The 22,774-nt window shown below is 39.3% G+C and overlaps 1 protein-coding gene across 4 annotated transcripts in view; it reads right to left on the bottom strand.

Moving 5' to 3' along the window:
• The window catches only part of iqsec1b (IQ motif and Sec7 domain ArfGEF 1b), a 159,691-nt gene that overhangs the window by 91,070 nt on the left and 45,847 nt on the right, over positions 1-22,774 (bottom strand). For 3 of the 4 annotated variants that reach the window (XM_058631293.1, XM_058631291.1, XM_058631301.1), the window contains exon 2: positions 17,841-17,948. The exons of the other annotated variant lie outside the window; for it this stretch is intronic. In XM_058631293.1, the coding sequence (XP_058487276.1) occupies positions 17,841-17,948 (108 nt within the window). The remainder of the gene's footprint in view (positions 1-17,840; positions 17,949-22,774) is intronic. 4 annotated transcript variants of the gene reach the window in all.

Here is a 22,774-nt window from a genome sequence, read left to right on the forward strand (position 1 = left end):
GTGGGCGGACTGCCGACTGCTGCAGCAACGGCATATCAGTATGTAAAGCCCAAGCAGCTGCTTAACACCAATTATAAAGATATTAGCCCTGTGGCCAAAACATAAAACACACTTGTTCACCCTATCCTTCCTGTGAAATGCCCACTTCTTTCGACGGTGGTAACAAAGTGTTGTTTTAATAAGCAGTGTTTAGTGGCTCCATAAAGAATAACGTAATTCAGATAGCGCCTCATTAATTCAAGCATGTGTAAAGGCCATCAGAAGAAAACAACAGCGTGGTAACTCTTGCAGGGACATTATCCAATGGTGCCAGACAGTGATGTCCTCTGTCTTCAGGGCTAAACAGGCAAAAAGGCTCCATGTGAGGTACTGACGTGTGCTGGCTTCCTCCCAGTCACTTTTCAGCAGTCTGACATCTGCTATCTTTCACTAATACAAATAGCCAAAAAGGGAACATACTGTCTCTTCACCCTCTGACTCTTAAAAAAAAAAAAGGGTGTAATCACTTTATGAAGGAGCATGGGTCACACCCAGCCGTCATGTTGATCCGCTGTGACTATACATTATTTGTGCTTGTTTGTTAACTTTCAGACGTACAATCCATCAAGGACCTAAAGACAAGCAGTTGCAGCAGCTGCACCGAAACATTATAAGAAAAAAAAACTAAATTGGTCAAGAGTCGATACAAAATTCCGTATCGATCTGATACTGATCAAATCACTGCACTGGGTATTGGTAAAATTAAAACGTGAAATCCAATACCATCTCAAAAAACCTAAATCGTAGGGAAGTTGGCACAAAGCATTGCCATCCTGGGGAAAACAACACATATTCACAACCAGAAAGCACTATATACATTATATTGTATCTGCTTCAGCTCAAATAATATTCAAAGCAAGAAATAACTTACTTCCAAATAAAATAAAGACATTGTTTTCAGAGAGACAAGGCAGATCTAATTTAATAAAACCAAAGAGGGAAACTGAATTTAAAAATGCAGTGTGCCAGGACCACTTTAAAAAGTATGTGAGTTTCAATCTATTCTATAAAGTCTATAAATTGAATTGAGTTTAATAGGAATGGGGTAGGTACATATAGGTTGATACTTCGGCCTACGTCTTTTCAAACATGCGATGAGCTGGAAATGTAAAATGGGTTGTCATCGTAAATGTATAATGTCGTAAATGAATCATCTTTGCCATGACAAATACACACATTTTGGGATAGGGTTTCAATTTGGAAAAGTTTGGAGTAAAGCCAATAACGTTCAGTTCTTTGTCACATTGTGACATACAGTAAGGGGTGGTGAAGAAACCAGAGTGCTGAAAGGAAAGTGACAGCCAAAAGTACAGAAAGGACACCGTACGCAAAGTTTGAGGATTTGTACAATCAAAAAGTACTATTTCAAAACCTCAGAAGACAACATTATGCACAATGACAGAGGTGGATCAAGTCATTTCGTCTTGTGGAAAAGGTCAGTTTGGTAGTGTGTGGGTCTAATGTCACATTTCCTATTCAGAGACGTGTACAGAGAAAGAGAGAGAATTGGCCGCCTCACTTTAATTCACAATGTGCCGTGATGTGTTAAATTGCTCCCCTGTCAGAAAATAACAGCCCTTCACACTGCAACACAAGCCTTTGTCATTAGAGGGAAGCTCGCACTGAAGCCCAGAGTTTTCCATCAGCAGGACGTGTGTATGTGTGCATGCTATATCTATACAGGCGCGTGGTTGGGAGGCTGTATCAGCAAAATCCTTCTCTCCCTCTGAAACAATCCATCATTAATTACTTTCAACACTGTAATGGAAAATAACACTTATTCCTTATACTGCTTGTTTCTCCATATAGGCTTGTGCAGCTTAGTTACACCATATGGCTAAACACAACATTTGTTCACCTTTAACCTAATACATGCACAGTTTAGGTTAAAGGAGACATAGTATACCCTATTTCCCCAAGTTAAACTAGTTCCCTGGTGTCCTAATGAACATGTCTGTGACATGCTTTGGTCAAAATACCATAAGGATGAAGCACCATAGCAGTTCAATAACCCTGCCAAAACCGCCCCTTTCAGAACGCTCGGTTTTGTGCGTGGTCCCTTTATATGCAAATGAGACTCAGGCAAACACACACCCACTTCTTCCAGGGGGTTTCTGATTTGACCTTTTTACAGCGCTCAGTCGCTCAGCTCCTGTTCCCTCCGCTCCGTTCCTCTCCCCCTCGCTCCACTAGTTCTCTGACAATATCAACATGGCAGCGTGCGCGGAAAACAGCGAGAGTGCCGTCACAGGAAGAGACGTCCGACACAAAGATCGAGCCGAACACTGCCGAACTGTAAATCAGTTAAAAAGACTTAGGGACAGCACCGCTGATCGCCACTGTATGTGACTGTATCAGACTGAGTCTGTGCTCCGGTCATGGAGGACGTACTGAACAAATATTTTTAATTAGGACGTGTCAGAATGGTCAGTTATGAGCTCTATTTGACCTTTTCTTAAAAATGTGTGTGTTTGTAAGTCGGTGAAATACGGTCGCTGACTAAATACGGCGACCGCTGGCCGCAGTCTGATGTGAAGTGGTGCGAACAGACGAACACATGTTTGCTGACTTTATCCGGCACATTAGTTTCATATATAAAATCCTCTGAGGCTGGAAGTTTGTGTGAAACACTGTGCTTCACTGTGCAGCCACGAACAGCACACTTGTCCCTCCGCGTTGACATAATACCGCTGTTCCTCCCTCGCCTGCACTCTCGCATTTTATAGGGACATGGTGGAGCTAAGGTGGAGCTCTCGAAGTAAACTTACTGGTGGGGTGGTAACATTCGAGGTGAAATGCGCATGCTGCCGTCATAAGCGCAGGGAATTCAACATCGCGTGTTTTGTCGCCTATACTTAGACTAAGGGGGACCACGAAAACATGACTGAGTATTCTTTTTCCACACTTTGGCGACTGGTAGGGCCTCCAGAGTCCCAAATATATGTATTTAAATGGTTAAAGAGTTGATTTTGCATATTATGTCCCCTTTAAACATGCACACCAAACTGATTAATTCCCACACAAAACTGATTTACTCCATGTTTGAGAATCTTCCTGTTGCTTCAAGGCCCAAGGCCACATTTCTCCTTCTACAGGCTTCTCTTTGTATGCTGCTCAGATAAGCTAATGACGTGACAACTGGCTATAACACAGTGTGTAACTTTCTCTGTGCCTCAGAGCCATTTTGACCTGCCTCTGAGGTGTCGCTCAGCTTGACTCTCTTTGCAAAGAAATAAACGGCGCTTCAACAAACAATCCATTTGATACTCAAGCTTTGATATCCTCATCAGATTAATAGAATACACATTTTGTCCACAACAAACACGGAGCATGCAGACTACAACAGCACCTGCACGGATATAATCAAGCTCTATGACGCTGGAATACAAGTGTCACGTACAGAGGAGCTTTGTGTGGATGTGGCTTCAGTACAGCGCTGCATGGCATACTGCTGCAGCCACACGAGCACTAAGTAAGTAAGTGTTTTAATGGGAGGAAGCTGACCTTTTGTTTAAAAGGGCAGACAGAGGAGCATCATCCATAATGCCATTAACCCTGAATTATCAGATGCACATATCCATATTGATCTATCTTCATGTCTGCTGTTGCTCTGGAGGCATTTGGAAACAATTTCCTTCGGGATAATAAAAGTATTCTGATTCTGATTAATAAACTCAGATACCTGAGCAAAAAGATGCCTGATTTAAAAGTAGGGATGGGTATTGGTATCGGTCAGTATGGGTATAGGTCCAATACTGGTGAAAATCACTGGATTGGATATTGGACGGATAAAAATGTACAATCCAATACTATCCAAAAGTCCTTTAAATCGCATGCTTCTCTATGCACAGACTGTGAAAATGTCAAACAAAAAAGGCAATTTAGCTGAGTCATGTTTGGGCTGTTTATTTCTTCTTTTTAAGAGAAATGTTACACAGTTGGAGAATCATGTCTTTGCAATGGCTCAGCACAATGTGTTGTTAACAGCTTCATAGTTCATAAACAATATTGGTAGATACTCGAGTTTGTGATATCGTATCGGACACAAAAAAGTTTGTCCCATCCCTCTTTAGAAGCAGGTAAGGTTTCTATTATTCTATTTTAAACACTTCTCTACTGTGGGTTAATAAAAAAACTGGGTGTATGCTACAACTATACGTCTTTTAAAGGATGTAATGTATACAATTCTCTATTTATTTAGCACTAACAACCAGGCCTTCGTTTGGGACATAATGACTTTACTATAAGTCAACAATACTTCCATACTAACGTCCAGTATTCCATTGATGGACAGAAACACACACACACAGGTTTGCACCACAGTTCATTCATTTGGACAGCCTAATTCAAATATTAGCCCTAGTTCAGTGCTTATGCCAGAAACAATAAGTGATGCAAAGGAGTGACAACACACGTACAAAAAGGGAAATGACAACAGATTCACGTAAGCATATTCCTGCTTGGTAAGGTTTTACCATGCAGAACCTGTCTGCAGGGAGCCTGCACTTCTTAATAATGCTGATGTACAAGAATTGGCTGAAATTCACCATGGAGGGCAGTCTTAAGGTCAGTCAATAAAGTTTAGTGAACAGCGATTAATGGCTTATTTACATCTGAAGCCACAGTGGCCCTTTTTTTATTATGATTATGTTAAATATTGAATGAATGTATATTATAGATGATATAATGTAATGCCAATACATTCAGGCATTCAGTTAGTGTGTAGATTTCAGACTGATTGCAACAGGACACAAAGGGAAATACATTGCATGACCATTTAAAGGAGGATACTTTTTTGAAAGCCGTGCTTTTCACAATGGTGTTAGTGTTAGCAAACACCACATGTCCTGTGTCTTATGGTGCATAACATAACAAATAAAGGGAGGAATTTTGTCTAAAAGCGCATGAATATAATCTGGAATGGAACTACAACGACTGTTTCAACCCTTTTATATTAAACATTTAAAAGTCACATATTGGGGCTCCAGCTTTACACACTTTCATTCCTCATCATTGTCTGGCTTTACTTGAGCACAGTGTTGAAAGCTGTATCTTCAGTGTGAATATCAATTACAAATATTCAAATATTGCTTCGTGTGGTGCTGGAAGACGACGAAAGCACCAAAGGAACGCGACAAAATATCATGGTAATCCACTTAAGCTCGGTTTCATATTGATATGAACCCCCAGATATATGTATGAGAAAACAATTTGAACCTGCTGATCTATAAGGAATGTTGCTGTTCTCACATTTTGAAAGTTAATAACTTGTTCCATCAACTTACTAGCGGTAAGGTCACAGCAGTTAACGGATATATCTGCCTCATCTCCCTATAGATCTGCTCTTTGCAGACTGGAGGCCTACACTGACTGAATTAGAACATTTCTTAAGATGACATGACACCTAGTTAAGCTTACAAGCCGCTGTGTTAATAAGAGGGGTAACAACGCATTTCCCTGAGGACCTCCTGTTTTAGTAAACCAAACTTCCCTCATACTAACAATTGTGGAGCTTTGGAAATGTGTCACTGGAAGATTAGACTTTCCTGCATTTAATGGACAGTTGCATATAGGACTGTGTGTACTCAAGACTTTGGTGTCTAACAGATCAAAATGCAATATTTAGCATACAGTATATTTGTATAATGTGAGGTAACATGGTGATCTGCATAGAACCCTATGGGTAATTGTCATTGCATTCTAATGTCATTTTCCTTCTCTTCTCTTCAAGGCTTTGAGGGCTCAACTGCTAACTCTGTGTGCTGGTGTGTATAGCAAAGCAGTAATATTTATTTCAAGACACTCAGTCTGATCCCAAAGACCACAGGGCAGTATGCACCCAGAATACACATTATCCGATTGAGAAAGTTCCTTAGTATTTGTCTTGTGTGTAATCTGGGTCCTGGCACCGTGGAGGCTGCAGGCCATGAGGAATACAGCTGGATTTTCACTTTTGATTCATACTGTTTAAATAGTGCAGAGATTCTTCACTTTTGCTGTGAATATGTCCTTAATTTTGCCATTAGAATAGCTACATATCAAACTACAAATGCCTCAGGACGCAGTTGAACATAGTTGTTAAGCTTTGCCCGGGTTTGAAAGTGTCTGAGTGCCTGAGTTAGGGATTAGCAATTTCCCCATACATTAATCATTGCCTTTAGCCTGAAGCAGTGGAGCTGTAAGTTCAACCGCAGCCTTTTAACTCAACAACAGTAGCAACAATGGCTTTCCACATCATGGAAATAGTAGATTAATTTACCATTATACAGGACAAATATATAGGATATTTAAACTATTAATAGTTTTTGCCTGGATGAATACCAACAGCACAGACTTCAGTGTAATCTAACAATAACAATTATATACATGCTGTATAAACACCAATTATAGGTTAAATAGCAAGTGTTTGTGTGTGTGAGAGGTTGTAATATACCCTAATTAACTATGTTAATGTATGTTTTTGTTTTTATGTGCATCTTAAATGCACCAGTGTCTACTGTGACCTGGCTGACTAGTGTTAGTTATTTGTCACTGTGCCTGGGCAAAACACATTAGTTTCCCCTCTGGCCATTAACAGATATTTCATCACATGATCTCATTACAACAGCAAATGATTCACTAATGTGAAGCTAAAATCTATTCAGTGGAAAAAAAAAAAAAAAAAAGAATCCAGCAAATAAAACTCATCCCAGTGGCACAAAAGCTGTATTGGAGGCAATAGTCTTGTTTGTTTACAGTAATTAAACTAATGATTGCAAATTAACTTGTTAATGATTTATTGATGTAGAAACACAACATGTCGTGCCTTAATGAAAGTCTCAAATTCATCCTGCTGATACTGGCACCTGTGATGCCACAGTGGAAATAATTACAAAAATAGGGTCAGTCTTATGCATAAAATGTTTTAACACACTTGGTAACATTCATTTACTTTATAATATGCAAGATAGTTTAGTTTCATTTGATATTCCGCTAATTCACCTCATGGGATGTTTAGAGGAAGGGAATTCTGCTAATGCAAAAATATAGATGTTCCGAGGGTCAGTGAAGGTGGGGTAAGAGATCCAATGAGATCCAATGAATACTAGTAAATATGTCTTTTCAACTGCTTGTTAACATAAATATCTAATCAGTCAACCACATGGCAGCGGTTCAGTGCTTTTAGGTAGACATGTTGAAAGACAATGAAGTTCAAGTCAAGCATCAGAATAAGGAATTAGGAGTCAAGAAAAACTGGAAATGGCAACTTCCATAGACTGTATTTAATATTGGATGAAGGCAATGCAGAAGTGTTTGAAACCTGTATTTTATTGAATGGCCATCATTGCGAATCCTCCAGTTGCAAAAATAACTCATCTTCAGAGTTAAACATCCTCGAGTGAAGTTGAAGATGTTTCACCTCATCGAAGAGGCTCCTTCAGGCTTTTTGCAGGAGATGGAACGTGAGGGAGAACTTGTGAACTTGCACATCCACATCTATACCTATACTCCTCGTCTGGCTAGCGAAATAACACACTATGCCTGCAGAAATATCCAGTTTGTGGTTGTTTTCTGGAAACAGTGCTAAAACTGTATAAGTGAATAGCCTGGGATTACATATCATCCTCAGCCATCCCAGATGGCCCCTGGTCTCAAATTGCAAACTGCTTCCAGACAGCTAAAGAAATTAAAAGTTGCAGTTCTTGGAATGCTGCTGAGGGCAGCTCTATAAACCAACTTCTAAAACAATGATTGCAAAGAAAAACATAGGATATTAATTACTATGTATGTATACACACAGAGACACACGTGTACTGTATATGTGTGTGTGGTTGCATGGATCCTCTTAGTTGCTCTTATTGTGAGGGGAGAAAAGTTTGAACTTTTGTTCAGACTCCAGGTCATCACTGTGTTAGAAAAGAGTTTATGGAATGAATTAGCATCTTTTTCTTTTCACGGCATATCAATGCAAGGCTGCCTTCATAATAGTGGTGAAATCGGGCTTCTGCAGTTACAGAAAGGACTAGAAATGAATTGAAGTTTCAAAGGGCAAAAAGAAAATTGCTTTTTCTATTATACTCTAGTACAAAAAAAGAAAATGAGAGCAGACCACAGAACAGAACACATGTTCGCCAAATAATACCCACAGTTAGTGATCACTTCCATGGTCAGCTTTAGAGATGAAAATCTAAGTTGTGCAAATTTCAATATTAGTTGGAAAAGGGGTTGCTTTAGTCATTTCATGCGATCCAATCCAACAAATCCAACGTGGGTGGTGAGCATATTGTATCAGTTGCACCAGCTGGGCACTTGTTAGAAATCTAGGAGGCAACACGTTGCAGAGTTTGATTCCATATGGCTATTTTGATATGAAACAGATTCTATGACATCTGGTTAGGGAAAATGTCGGGATGAATGTCGTCCACTTCAGTGCTGAAAACTAAACCAAACTACACAGAAACCAGACACATCCCTTATAACATTTAAAAGAAAACCTACGATACAGTATGACTACATGTATCTGTTTCGTCCCTTGTCTTGAATAACCTGAACTCACTATTGAACTCACTAGAGGAAAACACTTCATCGCAACGATCACTTCCATCTCAGGACCATCGAAAAAGCTATTCACTGTAAAGCATATGATGTATGGGACAATAGAGAATAAGATTTCAGCTGGGACTCTGTCACAATACTATGCAGGGTGAATGTAAAATATGACAAAAGATAGGGGCTGAGTCAATATCTTGAATCCAAGATTAAGAAAATATGCAACTTGATTTATCAAAACAGCTTTAAATACGTTCACAGATTTAACAAAATCTATATTATACTATAAGATGCTGTCTGCGCACAAGGGGATCTATACGGCCTTATTGAGAGACACAAATGATGGGAATATTATCACAAAGGCATTTTTGCCACAATGGAGGATCTGCAAAGCAAGGAATGTGGACTCAAAATAGCCTTGCTATCATTGGTTCATCAAAGGTCTGGTTGAAAAGGTCAATCACAAACATCCAATCACAGCAATGCATTATAAATGGTTTCTACTCAGTCTTGTCCACCAATTTAAGAAACAGCAAGTGTAACCACAAATGTAACAATTATATGCAATCTAAAGGTGACCCGCAAGTGATTTGGAATTTTAAATGGGTGTCGTTAAAAACTGCACTGCAATACAGTGCAGTGCTATCAGGAAAGCAACTTAAAGGTCAATGTCAAACATCCGTCAAAACAATCATTTTCCACAATTGAGGCTTAACAGTTTCTTTCTGTGATTTTGTAAAATATGTATAAAAACAATCAAAATACTGAGTTAACCCAAATGTGCCCTGTGGTTTGTGACCCGTTTCATCTTTTAACCCTATTTCTGCATTAATGCTTGATTATAGTTTGGGTTTTTCGATTTTCACGCCATGGTTACTTGGGTAAACGTTTGGTTATTAAGAGAAGAGATAAGGATAAGGCAAGAGGGTATTAGACTTGCAGCAGCTATGTTTCTCTGAGGTTTACCTGTCACCATATTTTTAATACTTTTATGATAGTAGGGAAGCCCATTTGAAGGGGGAACTTGGTCGAATGCACCCAATCCCCATTGCTCTTTGTTAAGTGGACACTCTAAATTGACCCCCAGCCACTAGGGGCCACATCCAGTGTACTCCTTGTGCCAGTCACAAATCCAGATAAATGGGAGGATTATGTCAGGAAGGGTATCCAGCGTGTAAATCTCTGGCAAATCATACATGCCAATCATCCACTGTGGCGACCCCCAGAGAGGGAGATGCCAAAAGTATGATAATTGCCAGTGATAATGGTGTTTTCAGGACCTTGTACTGGATTGATGCTGATTTGAGAGAAGCACTTAATGTATTTCTATTTAAGATGTGTTAAATTACCTCCAGAACAAGTGCTCAACAAAGTTATAGATAACTAAAACATATTTGACTGGATGAAACAGATGAACCACATTTTTTATGATATGTATGATGTAATTTGACAAATCAGAGCAGGCATCAACTGACAAGCTGTTTGTTAGTAAATGTTGCATTGATTCAAATCACTGTGTAAATTGATTGAAATGTAAAAGTTTGATTCTGGATGTCTAAATGCATTCTGATTTTATCTAGTAACGGGTAAGTATGAAGAAGAGCTTGTATTAGTAACCATCAGAACGGATCTGTAAAATACATTTACATTTAAATGTGGAAAAATGAAAGTAATAACAAAGAAAGGGCTGGTGCTCAATCCAGTTGAGTAAAAACACACTGCTCAGGTTGGCTTACCAAGCATAGTCAAAACCTAAGTGGCTGGTTTGTGCTGAAAATCTTATCGTGTAGCTTGACTCAAAGAGGATGACAATACTTTCATTCTCAACAAAACTTTAATATTTCAGCGCCCCCGAAGCATGCACAGAGCGAAGCTGGAAGAACCATTATGCAAATAATCTTGGCATTTATCTGCGTGGATCCAGCTCTGCAGTGAAAAAGTGACAGTATGTCCTCCAGAAACTCTCAGTGTGGTTCCTGCAAGTAAGCTTAGTCTCCTTCCCAGCAGGGCAGACGACTGGACCTCACATATCCATGCTCTGCAGGCTGTGTCAAGGACTGTAGGCTGAGCTCACACACACTCATGCATCCACTCGCAGCTGATGGAAAGTTAATTAACTGCCTTTTGGAGGCAGCAGGTCTGTGATAGCCCGGCAACTAGCGTGGCCCTATTACCTAGCCTTTAACAGTGATGAATTAGCACTCCTCTCCTGTCTGCCTCCAATCATGGACAACTTTAGCCCAAGGGAAGGAGCACTAGTCCACTTGGTCTCTGGTACTCATTCATCAACTAGCCCTGATGCAAACAAGGGACTAGAGGTTTGGGAGAAATGGATGAAATTAAAAGACAAGGACCCAAGACTAAAATAATAATTAGTAGAAATGAAGGACGGTCATTTGGTTTAAAGCAATAATCTAGTTCAGCTACTGATTTTGTTTTATTCCGAATGACACTAAGCAATAATTAGAGCGGGTTATTATAGGACGAGCCATCAAATGCTCCCATCATATCATATCGTATCATATCACAAAGATAGATTTTGTTTGAATTAATCATTAGATTCTTTAGTTCTAGATTCCTATAACGTGCATGTTTAGCTTAAAGTTCTTAGAGAACACTCACAGTACACGACACAGTCCATCAGTCAGTGATCAGTCAAGATCTAGTGATCCACAATCACAGCAGTCCAAAAGCAGGCCTACATGACCGGATCAGTCCCGACTGCTTTAAGCCGTCACAAACATTTATAATCTCCACAGAGAGAGATTAATCCTGTCTACTCAACAGAGAAAACCATTTTGAAGAAGGAAAACAAGATATGGTTGTGGTTTCACTGTCCTGCTTTGCAAGCAGACTTGGAGAATGGGGATGCAAAACCTCTGGATTTGCAGTTTGACATTAAAGGATGGCGTGATTTATATCACTCTTCAGCAGTGTTACCTATGTTATGATTGTTGAAATATACTCATTACAGAAAAAGTAGAAATTAGTGACATTATTCATTGCTTTAGCGCTTGTCTTAAGAAGAAATGTTTTTTTATAATATTTTAAAGATTTTTTTTAAATTCCAAACAACTTTTAGTCACCATGGCTACACACAACACGGCAGTGGTCTTGATGTAAGAAAACAACACAACCTCCAGCTCTGAGCAAATCAAGGTGACTGTGAACACGGTCCTGCTGTTCACAAGCTAGTTAAGAAGATTAATGTGCTCAAATGCTCAAACCCCAAGCCTAACCAGTGGGAGTCCACTGAACACAAAGTGGCCAAATTGATTTAAGACCTCTATCAAACTCTACAGGTAAAAAATAAACGATATGTAATGACTTACGTCAAAAGAGTATAGGTATACAGTTTTTCTAAGCAGGATAGTGAAGCAAAGTATATTCGCTCAGTGAACTGTTCCTTTAAAGTAGCTTCATTGTCATTTCCCTACTGTGCAGAATAATAAACGTGATTTTATCTCATTCACATGAGCAGTGTATAAAGTAAACAACAAAGTAACTGCAGGAAACAAAACACACATTAGGTAATCAGCATTCATTGCAGTAAAGATGCATTCAATAAAGTCCACCCACTCTGCAGAAGGACAAAGTATTTTCCTGCCTGCTTGTGTGCAAATGAATGTAAGTTTAGCAGTATTGAGCATTCACGGAAATCTAAAAATATTCCCACAGCTCCAGTGTCAGCCATTGTTGCCATTCATCAATCCCATACAGTGCTGCGTCACAATCGCAATCACTCAGACACAAGGAAACAATATGCAGCTTTTTTTTTTTGCTGTCTCAGCCACAGCCTTGTGCAGCAAATTGAACATGATTTTGATTGCAAGAAACAAACTCACTTGATTTCCATGTCATACTGTTAATTGTGATTGTTTTTGACTTTTTTTTGTATTACTTAGATAAGAGTTGCTGTATATGGAAAAACCCAGGATCACATGATGCCATTATACGGTACATTTACACAAATACCAAATAAATGTGAGTAAAACATTTCAGAACAAAAACATATATCACTTATTTACGTTAAATAAGTGATGTCTTCAGATGAGCACTTTGACATCATTGGTGGTGAAAATGATCACTTCCTGGCTATGAATGTGTTTCAGTTTAGGCACAGAGAGTGACCTGTGGTAACATTTTGGCACAAAAAGCACCTGGTTAAGGCTACAGAAACGCCACAGATTCAGCATCCATCTATCTATCCATCCATCCAGGGGAGAACTTTGCCTCAAATAACTACTTCATCCATCAGAAACCATGTGCACACAAAATGTTTAAATGTAACATTTCCCATTAATTGTACAAAAGCAATATGTTCTAGGAGATCGAACATAATAAGCCACTGACATGTTTTACATTATTAGGTCATCACTGGTGGAGGAACGGATACACCACTCAGCCAGATGAACCACTATCGGATGAAATGAAGGCACAATTAAGTGTGTGGTGTCAAGCTAATGTTGCCCTAACACAGCCTGCATGCTGATCACACATACACACATACACAGATTTCCATGACTTCTGAGGACATTGCATTGACATACATTCATTTCCTGGAGGCTTACTCTAACCATAACCATAAATTTGACTGGCCTAATCCTAACCCTGATCCTAACCTTAACCTAAACCTAACCTGAGCCTAACTTTAAAACCTGTCTTCACCTCAAATGTAGTGACTGTGTAAACACATTTTGTTCCCCACAACATAAGGAATACACACACAGACACGTATTTGCACACATGCTACACTTCCTTCTGGATTCATGGTATATGTTTATCAGCCACTCACTCTGCATCTCAGCACAAAATAACACCATCGTCAGTGGGGAGAATTAATATTTTGTTGCATCAGGCAGTCTGTGGACTGAATGCAAATTTCTTTCTACACACAGAGAAAAGCCCTGAAAGACAAGGTGAAACACTGGAAAGTGTTTCTTACTTCATCCCGCTAAAGTCCAAAACTGACAGCACACTTAAAGATTTTTTAGCCTCTGTTGCCCTTTAGGCTTAAACAGATAAAAGGTCATAGAAAAGAAAGCATCTTAATCCAAAGTGTTGCTCAGCCAACACCCAAGCCAAACCTTTTATGCGTATTTAACAATCTCATAAATGACACCCGGTTACAAATATGCAGATGTTTGGCCTTCAACTAACAATTATTTTCATCATCGAGAAATTGATTTTTTTTTCTCGATTAATAAATGTGTAGTTCAATCCATAAAATGTTGATTGCTGTTTCGTAAACCTTGAAATTATGAGGCTCTCAAATTATTCCGTTTAAATGATTTATTTGTTATATTGGGCAAAGAAACAGAAAGTATTCACATTCAGGAAAGTGAACTTGTGATTGATAGTTGACAATTAATTTAGTAACTGATTATTAATTGATTAATCCATTAGTTGTTGCTGCCCCAGCCACACCAGAGCAGAGTAACTATGCACACATTCAAGCAACGTTGACTTTACTGTAACAATAAAAACCTAATTACTATTCGCACACACATTCAAAACAAATACACAATTTAATTTCTCTACTAATGTCATGACTGAAACAACAATTTATTACTTTGAGGATGGTGTGTTGGCAACACCAGAGGAGGTCACGCTGCATTAAACAAGCAGAGCTTTCAAGAGCGAAGAGAGACACGAGTACAAATGAACACCTCTTGTTTTCTAAACTAAGAAAACTGAGATTCGGTGACAGAAATGCTCAGATGCATCTGCTTGACAAAAACATGTGGTGAGCAAACCTGCTGGAAAAGAAGAGCAGTGTCTTCACTGGGTTCTGAGGACCCAGTGAAGACCCAAATCAAGCCTTGAGAACACAGTCTAAGGTCCGGTTCAGACCTGGTCTTCCTGAGCGATACCATCACAGTTATAAGACAGTGTTAAGTACAACTGCTCAAACCTGGCATTACAATGCTACACAATGCCTGTACCGATGTGTACAACTAGAGAGAGGGGAAAAGGAGTCGATAAAGCTGAGTGAATCAATGCACACTGCTGTAACATCAAATAAGATTTTAACCATGGGAAAAAAATAAATTGTGTATTCATCAGTGCCATCAACCCTTTCTTATTGATCCAGCTACCTTCTAAATGGGTTTCACTGAATGTGCATGTCATTTTTGTATTTCTTTAAAGGACAATGACATTTTCTCTATGCCTGATTCTACACTCTTTGACAGACAATCTACTGTGACTAACAAATTGTTCAATTGCAGGTATTTACAACACATCAAGTATGAAATCTCTAAAATCAGACGTGCAAAAGAAAGCTCATCAGGACAGAAGGGACTTTTCTTGCCCTAACCAGATACCTAAACCTAACCAGAGATTTTACAATGTGCCTAAATATACCAGAAATTATAATCCTCTTCACACCCCCAATTGCAACCAATTAATTAATACATTGTGACAAATATTAAAAATGTCAGTCACCTGTGAAACGGACAGGCCTGTAAAAACACATGACCTCTGACCTCCCCTCCCCCCATGCACATACACCTCTTCATGCACTAATCGCACATGCTCAGACGACAACGCCAGCGGCGACAGTTGCAGCAACATTATAGCAGAAAAGCTGTCAACAGTAGGTGTTGGTCGCAAACGAAAGACAGTTTTTGAGAAAGGCAAAAGGCTGAGCGATCCACGACCAAAGTGAACATCTGTGCTGTGTTTGAGGTGGCGACAACCAAAGCCCAGAAAGGGTTGCGAAGTGATGATATGGTTGCTCTGTTTCTACTGGACTGGTAGGTTAACTTTGCCTTTGTGATCTTTTGAGAGTATTTGCTGTTCCAAAAAAGTTAGCATCACCGAAAAGCACAGAAAGTTACCGATGCTGCGCAGTGCTTGTGAATCCATGTGAAACCAACCCTCCAGAAGAGTGGTCTGGAGGCGTAGCTTTGGAGGGAAATCTGAAGAAAGGAGCTTGTACTTTCGAATTCAAAAGGGAGCCTGCTGAACAGTTTTTCCAGGATCCCCAACCCAACACTGTGCACCATTGTAGATAGGGTATCAATTAAACCCCAGTGATAGAGGTAATCACATTGGTTTCATCATCAACATCAACAACAAGAACAACAACAACAAAACACTTAGAGAGAGTGCAGTCAGGAGAAAAGAAGATGAACCTGATGTTGTGGTTTAGAGAAAAGCCATTTACACAGATCACTAGCTGTTTTGTGAATCACATCCACACATCCAATGAAGCACAAACTGGAAGTAATCTGGACCTCAGAACACTGGGCAGAGACTATGTCAACAAATAGAAAGGCTGGAGACAGCCACAGTATCATTATATTCTGGAAGACTTTTAAAGCCACACTGTGGTTTGATTAAAAAAATGTCCATACTGAAGAACACCAGATTAAAGAGAAAAGCAGAACACACTGTCTTCCCATAATGCAGCTGGAATTTCTGCAGAGTTATGGGTGTTTTTCTTTTTCTTTTTCCTCCAAACACAAATTACTCTTCTTTTTCCAGCCTGGCAATATGCTCTCCAACAGAGGCTGGTTTATCTGAGGGACCGCTTTGGCAAACATTACTGAGGAGAGGCACACCTGTGCAAATAACAAGCTATACAGACACTTCACACTCACATTCAGACTCCATCACATTTCATATAGAGATGGGTGATCTGCAAGAGGCATCACTGTTTAAGTCTGCTGCACATGGTTTTTCAGTATGACCAGACGTTTGTAATGTAATTCTTGACCTGGAAAAAAGCACTAATGAACACAGTCACAGCATTAAGTTCATTAAGAATCTATTCTAGAGCACACAATCTTTATCAACCATGGTATATTTTAATTTCCATTTTTTCCTCATATTATTTTAATTATTCATTTTTACACTAAAATAACCCATCATCTACTGTACATTTGGCTTATATTATGAGTTCAATAAAGAAAAGTGCTGTTTACATCATATACGTAGTATCATATCATAGATATGAAGATATATCTCCTGTTGTTATCTTTCACTTTATATCTGACCAACAATTTAAAAATCCCCAAAGCTGCTTCCTTGTTCGGCAGCAGATACTGGCTCACTAACCACATGCACCATGGTGTCACTTCATCTCTACCTCTCTCAGGGCTTTAACAATCAGTCTCCACACCTACCTCCCCCTATTGTGAGTGCTTGAACCAAATGTCATTCAGAACACAACTCCCTGGACAATTGAAATTGATTTGCAACAGTTTTTTTCATGTTTGTTAGCAAACACCACCTAATTTGGCAAGACAGCGCAAGACCTTACCATAATCACATGGGTTTAGAGCTAATTCTTAACACTCTCTTTATCTCCATCCCCATCTGGTGAGCACACACAACTAATTAGGACTTTCACTATCTTCATCCCCCCTCACAGGTAAAAGTCCTGTAGAGTGAGTTGTTTGTAGTGCATCTGTTTTCCTCCCCACAAACTTGCCTTTAAAATCTTATCTGAAGCTCTGCGCTGGATACTCAATAGATACAGCATCAAGAATAAAACCCTTTGAAATTGCTACAAAGCTTTTGAAGCTTATGTCCCACTGCTCAACACTCTCAGGGCTTGCATTCCTTCCCATCTCTCCTCATTTGCAGAGCAGCTTCCAGGGCCTCACTGAGAAACTGTAATGAACTCCAAGGAAAAGCTTCCTCATAGAGGAGGACTGCATGGACAGCCAAGCAGATAGGCCATTACTGTGCTGCACTGCATGTGCTGCACTGAGAGACGCTTTATACAAATATGCTGCTTGCAATATAATCTACAAAGTTGTGGCGGTACAGCAAATCGTGTCACTCACTTTCAAGGATATCATTCATCTATTCCACCTCTTGCAAAGTAATGCTGAATGATGGAGGAAGTGGAGGAAAGAGAAGTGACATCACAGGGGTCTGTTACGCCTGCTATATTCCAGAAATCAGTTGGTTCCCCTACTGTGCCGCTGCTTTTGCTTCTGTGGCTGTAATGGGTTGGGTTGTTCATTTTCCATCTAATTGGATTTGGAAGACGAGGAGGCCACCTACCAGCTGGTGCGCAGTAGAGGGTGGAAGTCATCATGAGCAAGAGGAAAAGGACTGACAAATAAAAAAAAAACACTCAACAGCAGCATGAGGAATGAAGAGACCAAAGACGAGATGTTCTAGCCGACTGATAAAAAGAATAAAGTGGCAGCAGGAAAGATAATGAGCCGGACTGTCTGGAAACAATGGATGATAACTGTGATCCAATAGCGAAAGGTGAATGCATTAAGAACAAGAAAAACCCTTTGATTTACCCAGAAGATGCCGACTTCCATTTCCGACAGGGGTAACTTCTTCTACATGGAGGGGCAATTAGGTTTAGAGGGATCTCTGAGACTTCAATAGGCAATGAGGTATGTCGCCTGCAACATAAAAAGAAAGAGGCACATTGGAGCAAGTAATAATGCACATTTCATGAAATTCCAGAAGATATAGTTATGCTTTTTCATCCAGAATCAAGCAAGGGGGTCTTCTAAAATGCTAACCCCAACTGAGCTTAACGCTGGATTTTTACACATAAAGGGATCACCTCTGTCCACCGCCTGCAGCATTTAAATGCATCCAACTCAGAGCCTGCAACTCTCATACATGCTTTATGATAATAGGCTGAATCAGCAACAGGTTGAGAGCAGTGAGAGGAGGAGGAGGGAGGAGGAGGAGGAGGAGAAGAGCAGGCAGAAGATGAGACATCTCCAGAATGCACCACAGTGTGAGTAAGGCGAGGTGAAAAGAGAGGTTGCGAAGATAAGAAATAAACAGGAAGAAAGCACAAGACAACAGGAAGCAGATTTACACTCTGTTATTGAAGTTGTTAGCATCAATGACTTTTCCATTTCCTATATCTGAAGTTCCCGCAATATCCAACAATACAATTCATGTTTCAACAGAAAAATCACAAGTGCAAGCTATGGTCAATTTGCGGTATACTTTTATTTGGTACATCTTTAAGACCTTTTTTTGGCTTAAACACAGACCTTGCCAGGACCTGTAGTCCTCATGAGGTATAATGTAATTTCTCAGGAACTGGTTAAGTTTTGGGCAAAGATTTTAATTGTGGTTAGATTATGGTTCTGGTAAGGTATTAACAGGTTATGGTTAAGGTTAGGGATAACACTTAGTTTGTCCAAATAAATCGAAATCAATATACTGTAGTGTCAAACCGGTGTATGTATGTGCATGTGTGCATGTGTTTGTCTTGTGGCCAACTATACTTCTGAAACACAGGAAATCTGGGACAAAAAAGGGCCCTTCTCTATTCAAGCTGAAGAAAGTACACTAATAAAGTGTCCACCTCTTTGGCAAACTGGCAAACTCAGCACCTGAGCTAAGAGGAAACTTTTTCTCTGATGTTAACAAAGCACTTACGAATACTTGTTCATGGCAATATGAGAGGTTTGAAGGTTTTTTTTTTAGTACAAATAGACAAACAGCAAACTATGCCATTTGTCACTGTCAGCCAAATCAAATGACAAATGTTTTTGTTTTTTTTTGTTTTTTTTTAATCTGGCACTCCTAGCAACACAGTCACCACATGCTAGAGGCTGCCCAGAAAATGGCCATCGGAAAAATGCTTAGAGAGGTGTTTTCTATGGTGCTTATAAACCCACACAAATAACTATCGACATCTGCAAATGTTCTCAGAAAACAATATATCACGATGAAGAGTAAAGAGAAAGCTTAATTTTCTCTTCTTGCAACAATCAGTCATTAATCTGAACTTTGGTAAATGGTTTCAATTTACATAGTCTTGATGATAAAAGTGCTTTACACTGTAGTTCTACATATTAAGCACAGCTTAATACAGGGCCTTTTCTATCAAATGTCATTCACCCAATTGGGGTTTAAGTGTCTTGCCCAGAAACACATTAACATACAGGCTCAAGGAGCTGGGGATCAAACTCCCTACCTTCTGGTTGGAAGACAACCCATTCTACTCAATTTGAAGACAGGGACAGTAACAGATGTCTCTGCTTAACTGATTAGTCACTTTGAAAATTGACCTTTGATTAGCAAAAGTCTTGGACATGCATCCTTTCAAGCAAACCACAACAAAAGCAAAAAGTCTTTCTAACATGCAACTTTTTGGTCGGGTCTCTGCTTTTTTGGAGTTTCTGCTGCCGAACAGTGGCCAGGCTGATGGAGACAAGCTGAAGACTGTGGGTCCTGTAAGTGATCAATCATCAGTCGTGGTCCCCGTCTTAAAAGGAGTTGTGAGCATGAAGGGGAGGCTGAGCTCACAGCTACCCCTCAGTGCTCTGATATGATTGATATTGTGGGGCAAAAAGGTTTGGAAACTTTGGTTTGGTTTAAGCTTTTAAAAATAACTTTTTTTCCAGCAAGGACATTCTCACCTTTTGGTCAACTTTGTTACAGATAGATGTTACTCACTTGTATTATCCCCATGAGCAGAGAGAAACGTCCAGACAAAGCTTGGCCCAGGGTGGCACACGGCTGTCGCAGTGAATCAACGACTGGCAAGAAAATAAAACACCCATACATCCATTGTTGTGTAATTGCTGCAGTAGGATGAGCAAGTGGAGAAGCATTTGTCACTGAACTATCCCCATAAGGTCTAATGACGACCAGTGTGTGGGACAATTTGCGGCATGGGGCTTTGGTCTTTGCTCACCCCCTACACCGCGAACAAACACACTGCCAAGGAAAGGTATGTCACAAAAATGTTTTTCTTGTGTTTCCTAGTTTTAAAATAAAAAGTGTTTTGCTCTTTCCTCAGGGAAAAAAAATATATAGTAAAGTCAATATCTGTGAATTGATTTTCCCCCAATCCTGACAGCAGCAACAACAGCACATGTTTCTGACAGGCACACCAGCATCAAAAAAAAAAAAAACACTCACAGACAGAACATTTTCTGCTATTATCAGAAGGATAGCAAAGCAACAGCACTACTGCAAAACCTGATACACAGATTCCCACTTCTATGTGGGACTTTCCCACTTGTCACCTGGCAATTAAGAAGAGTTTGAGGCGATTTTGATGATCTCAGAAACCTTCATAGTGCACAGCTGTGGTAGAATTAACTTGTATGTGTATGAATAACAACAGTTTAGCCTTAAAGGGATGGTCATGTTGGGGGTTTATAGACAGTTTATAGATATTAATGTCATTAGCTTTATCAGTCTTACAGATATCATTTGTGCAAAATGAATCTGGGGAAGTACCAGAAGGAAGTATACCATCCCTGTGGTAGTGTCTAAGACATGCAAGTTTGACTCCAAGCTCCTAAAGAACATACAATTTCCAATTACCTTAACCCGTTTTTGCTCAGTAATACTTTTTTACAACAATGTCTAGAAAGTCTAGAGGAACCTTTGCTGTTATCGTCTTCTGCTGCAAGAGTAGCAATACCTTTCAATTTACTCCAAAATACACAAGCCTTTACTTCACAAAGAGTGTACACGTATTGATAGGTTATGACAGATTAGCCACGTCTACATTCTAACTTTCTCAGCTGCTGTCACTGTCAGCAGGCAATAAGTCGCTGCTGCTGTCAGCATGTTTATACTTAGACACAGCCCACAATCGCAATATGATTAATGACTTCATTATAGTGAAATATTGTTCTTCTTGTTTGAGGCTATATAGGAAATGATTCGGGGGACATTAATGTAAGACACTGAACAGCAACTGTGTTTGACATCAACCATCATTGTACATAGTTAAGAAAGTCACAAGCGTCTCACAAACGGAACCGACGTTTTAGCAAAAACAACCAAACCTTAAACTGTCCAGCTAAATTACAGCATATTCCAATAACAGCCACTTTTTTCTAATTGATATAAATTGCAATAATAATTGATGAATAATTGCAATTATTGAAAAAATTGTCCGGCACAATGAGGCATATGAGAAAAAATAAAAAAATAAAAAAAACACACACACATATATATATATATATATATATATATATATATATATATATATATATATATATATATATATATATATATATATATATATATATATATATATATATGTATACACATATATACATATACATACATACATACATGTTATGTTGATATTAGTGTGCAACATCAACCTGTGTATAATCTGTAGGTGCAACTGACCAGATATGATGTGTCATCTGGACTGAAAGATAAAAACAAATACAGCATCAGTTTGAAGTGTGAACCTCAAGACCCAATTCAGTGTAATGCAGCTTGTGATGAGAAAACCCCGTCTCAAATGTATCAACCAGCAACATGTCATATGGATAAACCTGCCCCAAGGACAAATGGGCTGTGCTTCTCAGTGACCCCAAGCTTCCAGTGATAATCTCTCCATATGAGGTGATGTCCTGGATGGAGATTTTTCACTGCCTGCCACATAAGCTCCCTGTTATCACTAGAGTGCAGGTCCTCTGCTTACATAATGGTTGTCTCTAAACACACTGGTCCCAAAACTTTGTATGTGTCAGAAGGCTGGCAAAGTGGTTTCAAGGACTAACTCGGCTAATGGTTTTCTACAATAAACTGAGGTTCATTGTCAGTGGAGTGTTTGCTGGCGTTTTGAGAATTGCTCACTGCTCCAGTTAATATGCATCGCCACAAAGTTTAGTTCTTTTAAAATTGCCATACATTTCCTCAATGTGGGACTAATAAAATATAATTTAATCTTATCTTTTCTTGAGTGAAGCAGAGGTGTATGATCATCAGTAGGATTAAAATAGTATGTTGTTAAATATTTTGGGCATAAAAGCCCAAATTCTGTGACTTCTTACTCTAATGCCTCTAATCCATCATATACACTGATTGCCTATATTAGTTTGTAGTGAATTATTGTGAAGGTGAATCATTCATTCATTCATCTTCTACTGCTTTATCCTACACATTCTTTCTCCCAGCTGACATAGGGAGAAAGGTGGGGTACACCATGGACAGGTCGCCCGTTCTTCAAAAGGGCCACATCGAGACAAAGAACTACCCACTCTCACACTACGGTGAATCAATAATAAGAAAATAAAGAATGTAGAGATAAACTAAGAAAAAATACTGAATGACAGGATCCAAAAGTATGATGAGGAGAAACATATTGACCAAGGCAATACTGCATGAAGAGCCTATAGATAATACTGTCCAACGAGTCATTGGCACTCAAAACTGTGTCAGTGGAAACAAATGTGACAGGTCAGATAAACAAGCACTGTGTACATCAGACAGTGATCAG

This window comes from Solea solea, chromosome 6, assembly GCF_958295425.1.
Source record: "Solea solea chromosome 6, fSolSol10.1, whole genome shotgun sequence".
In the NCBI taxonomy this organism is placed as follows: Eukaryota; Metazoa; Chordata; class Actinopteri; order Pleuronectiformes; family Soleidae; genus Solea; species Solea solea.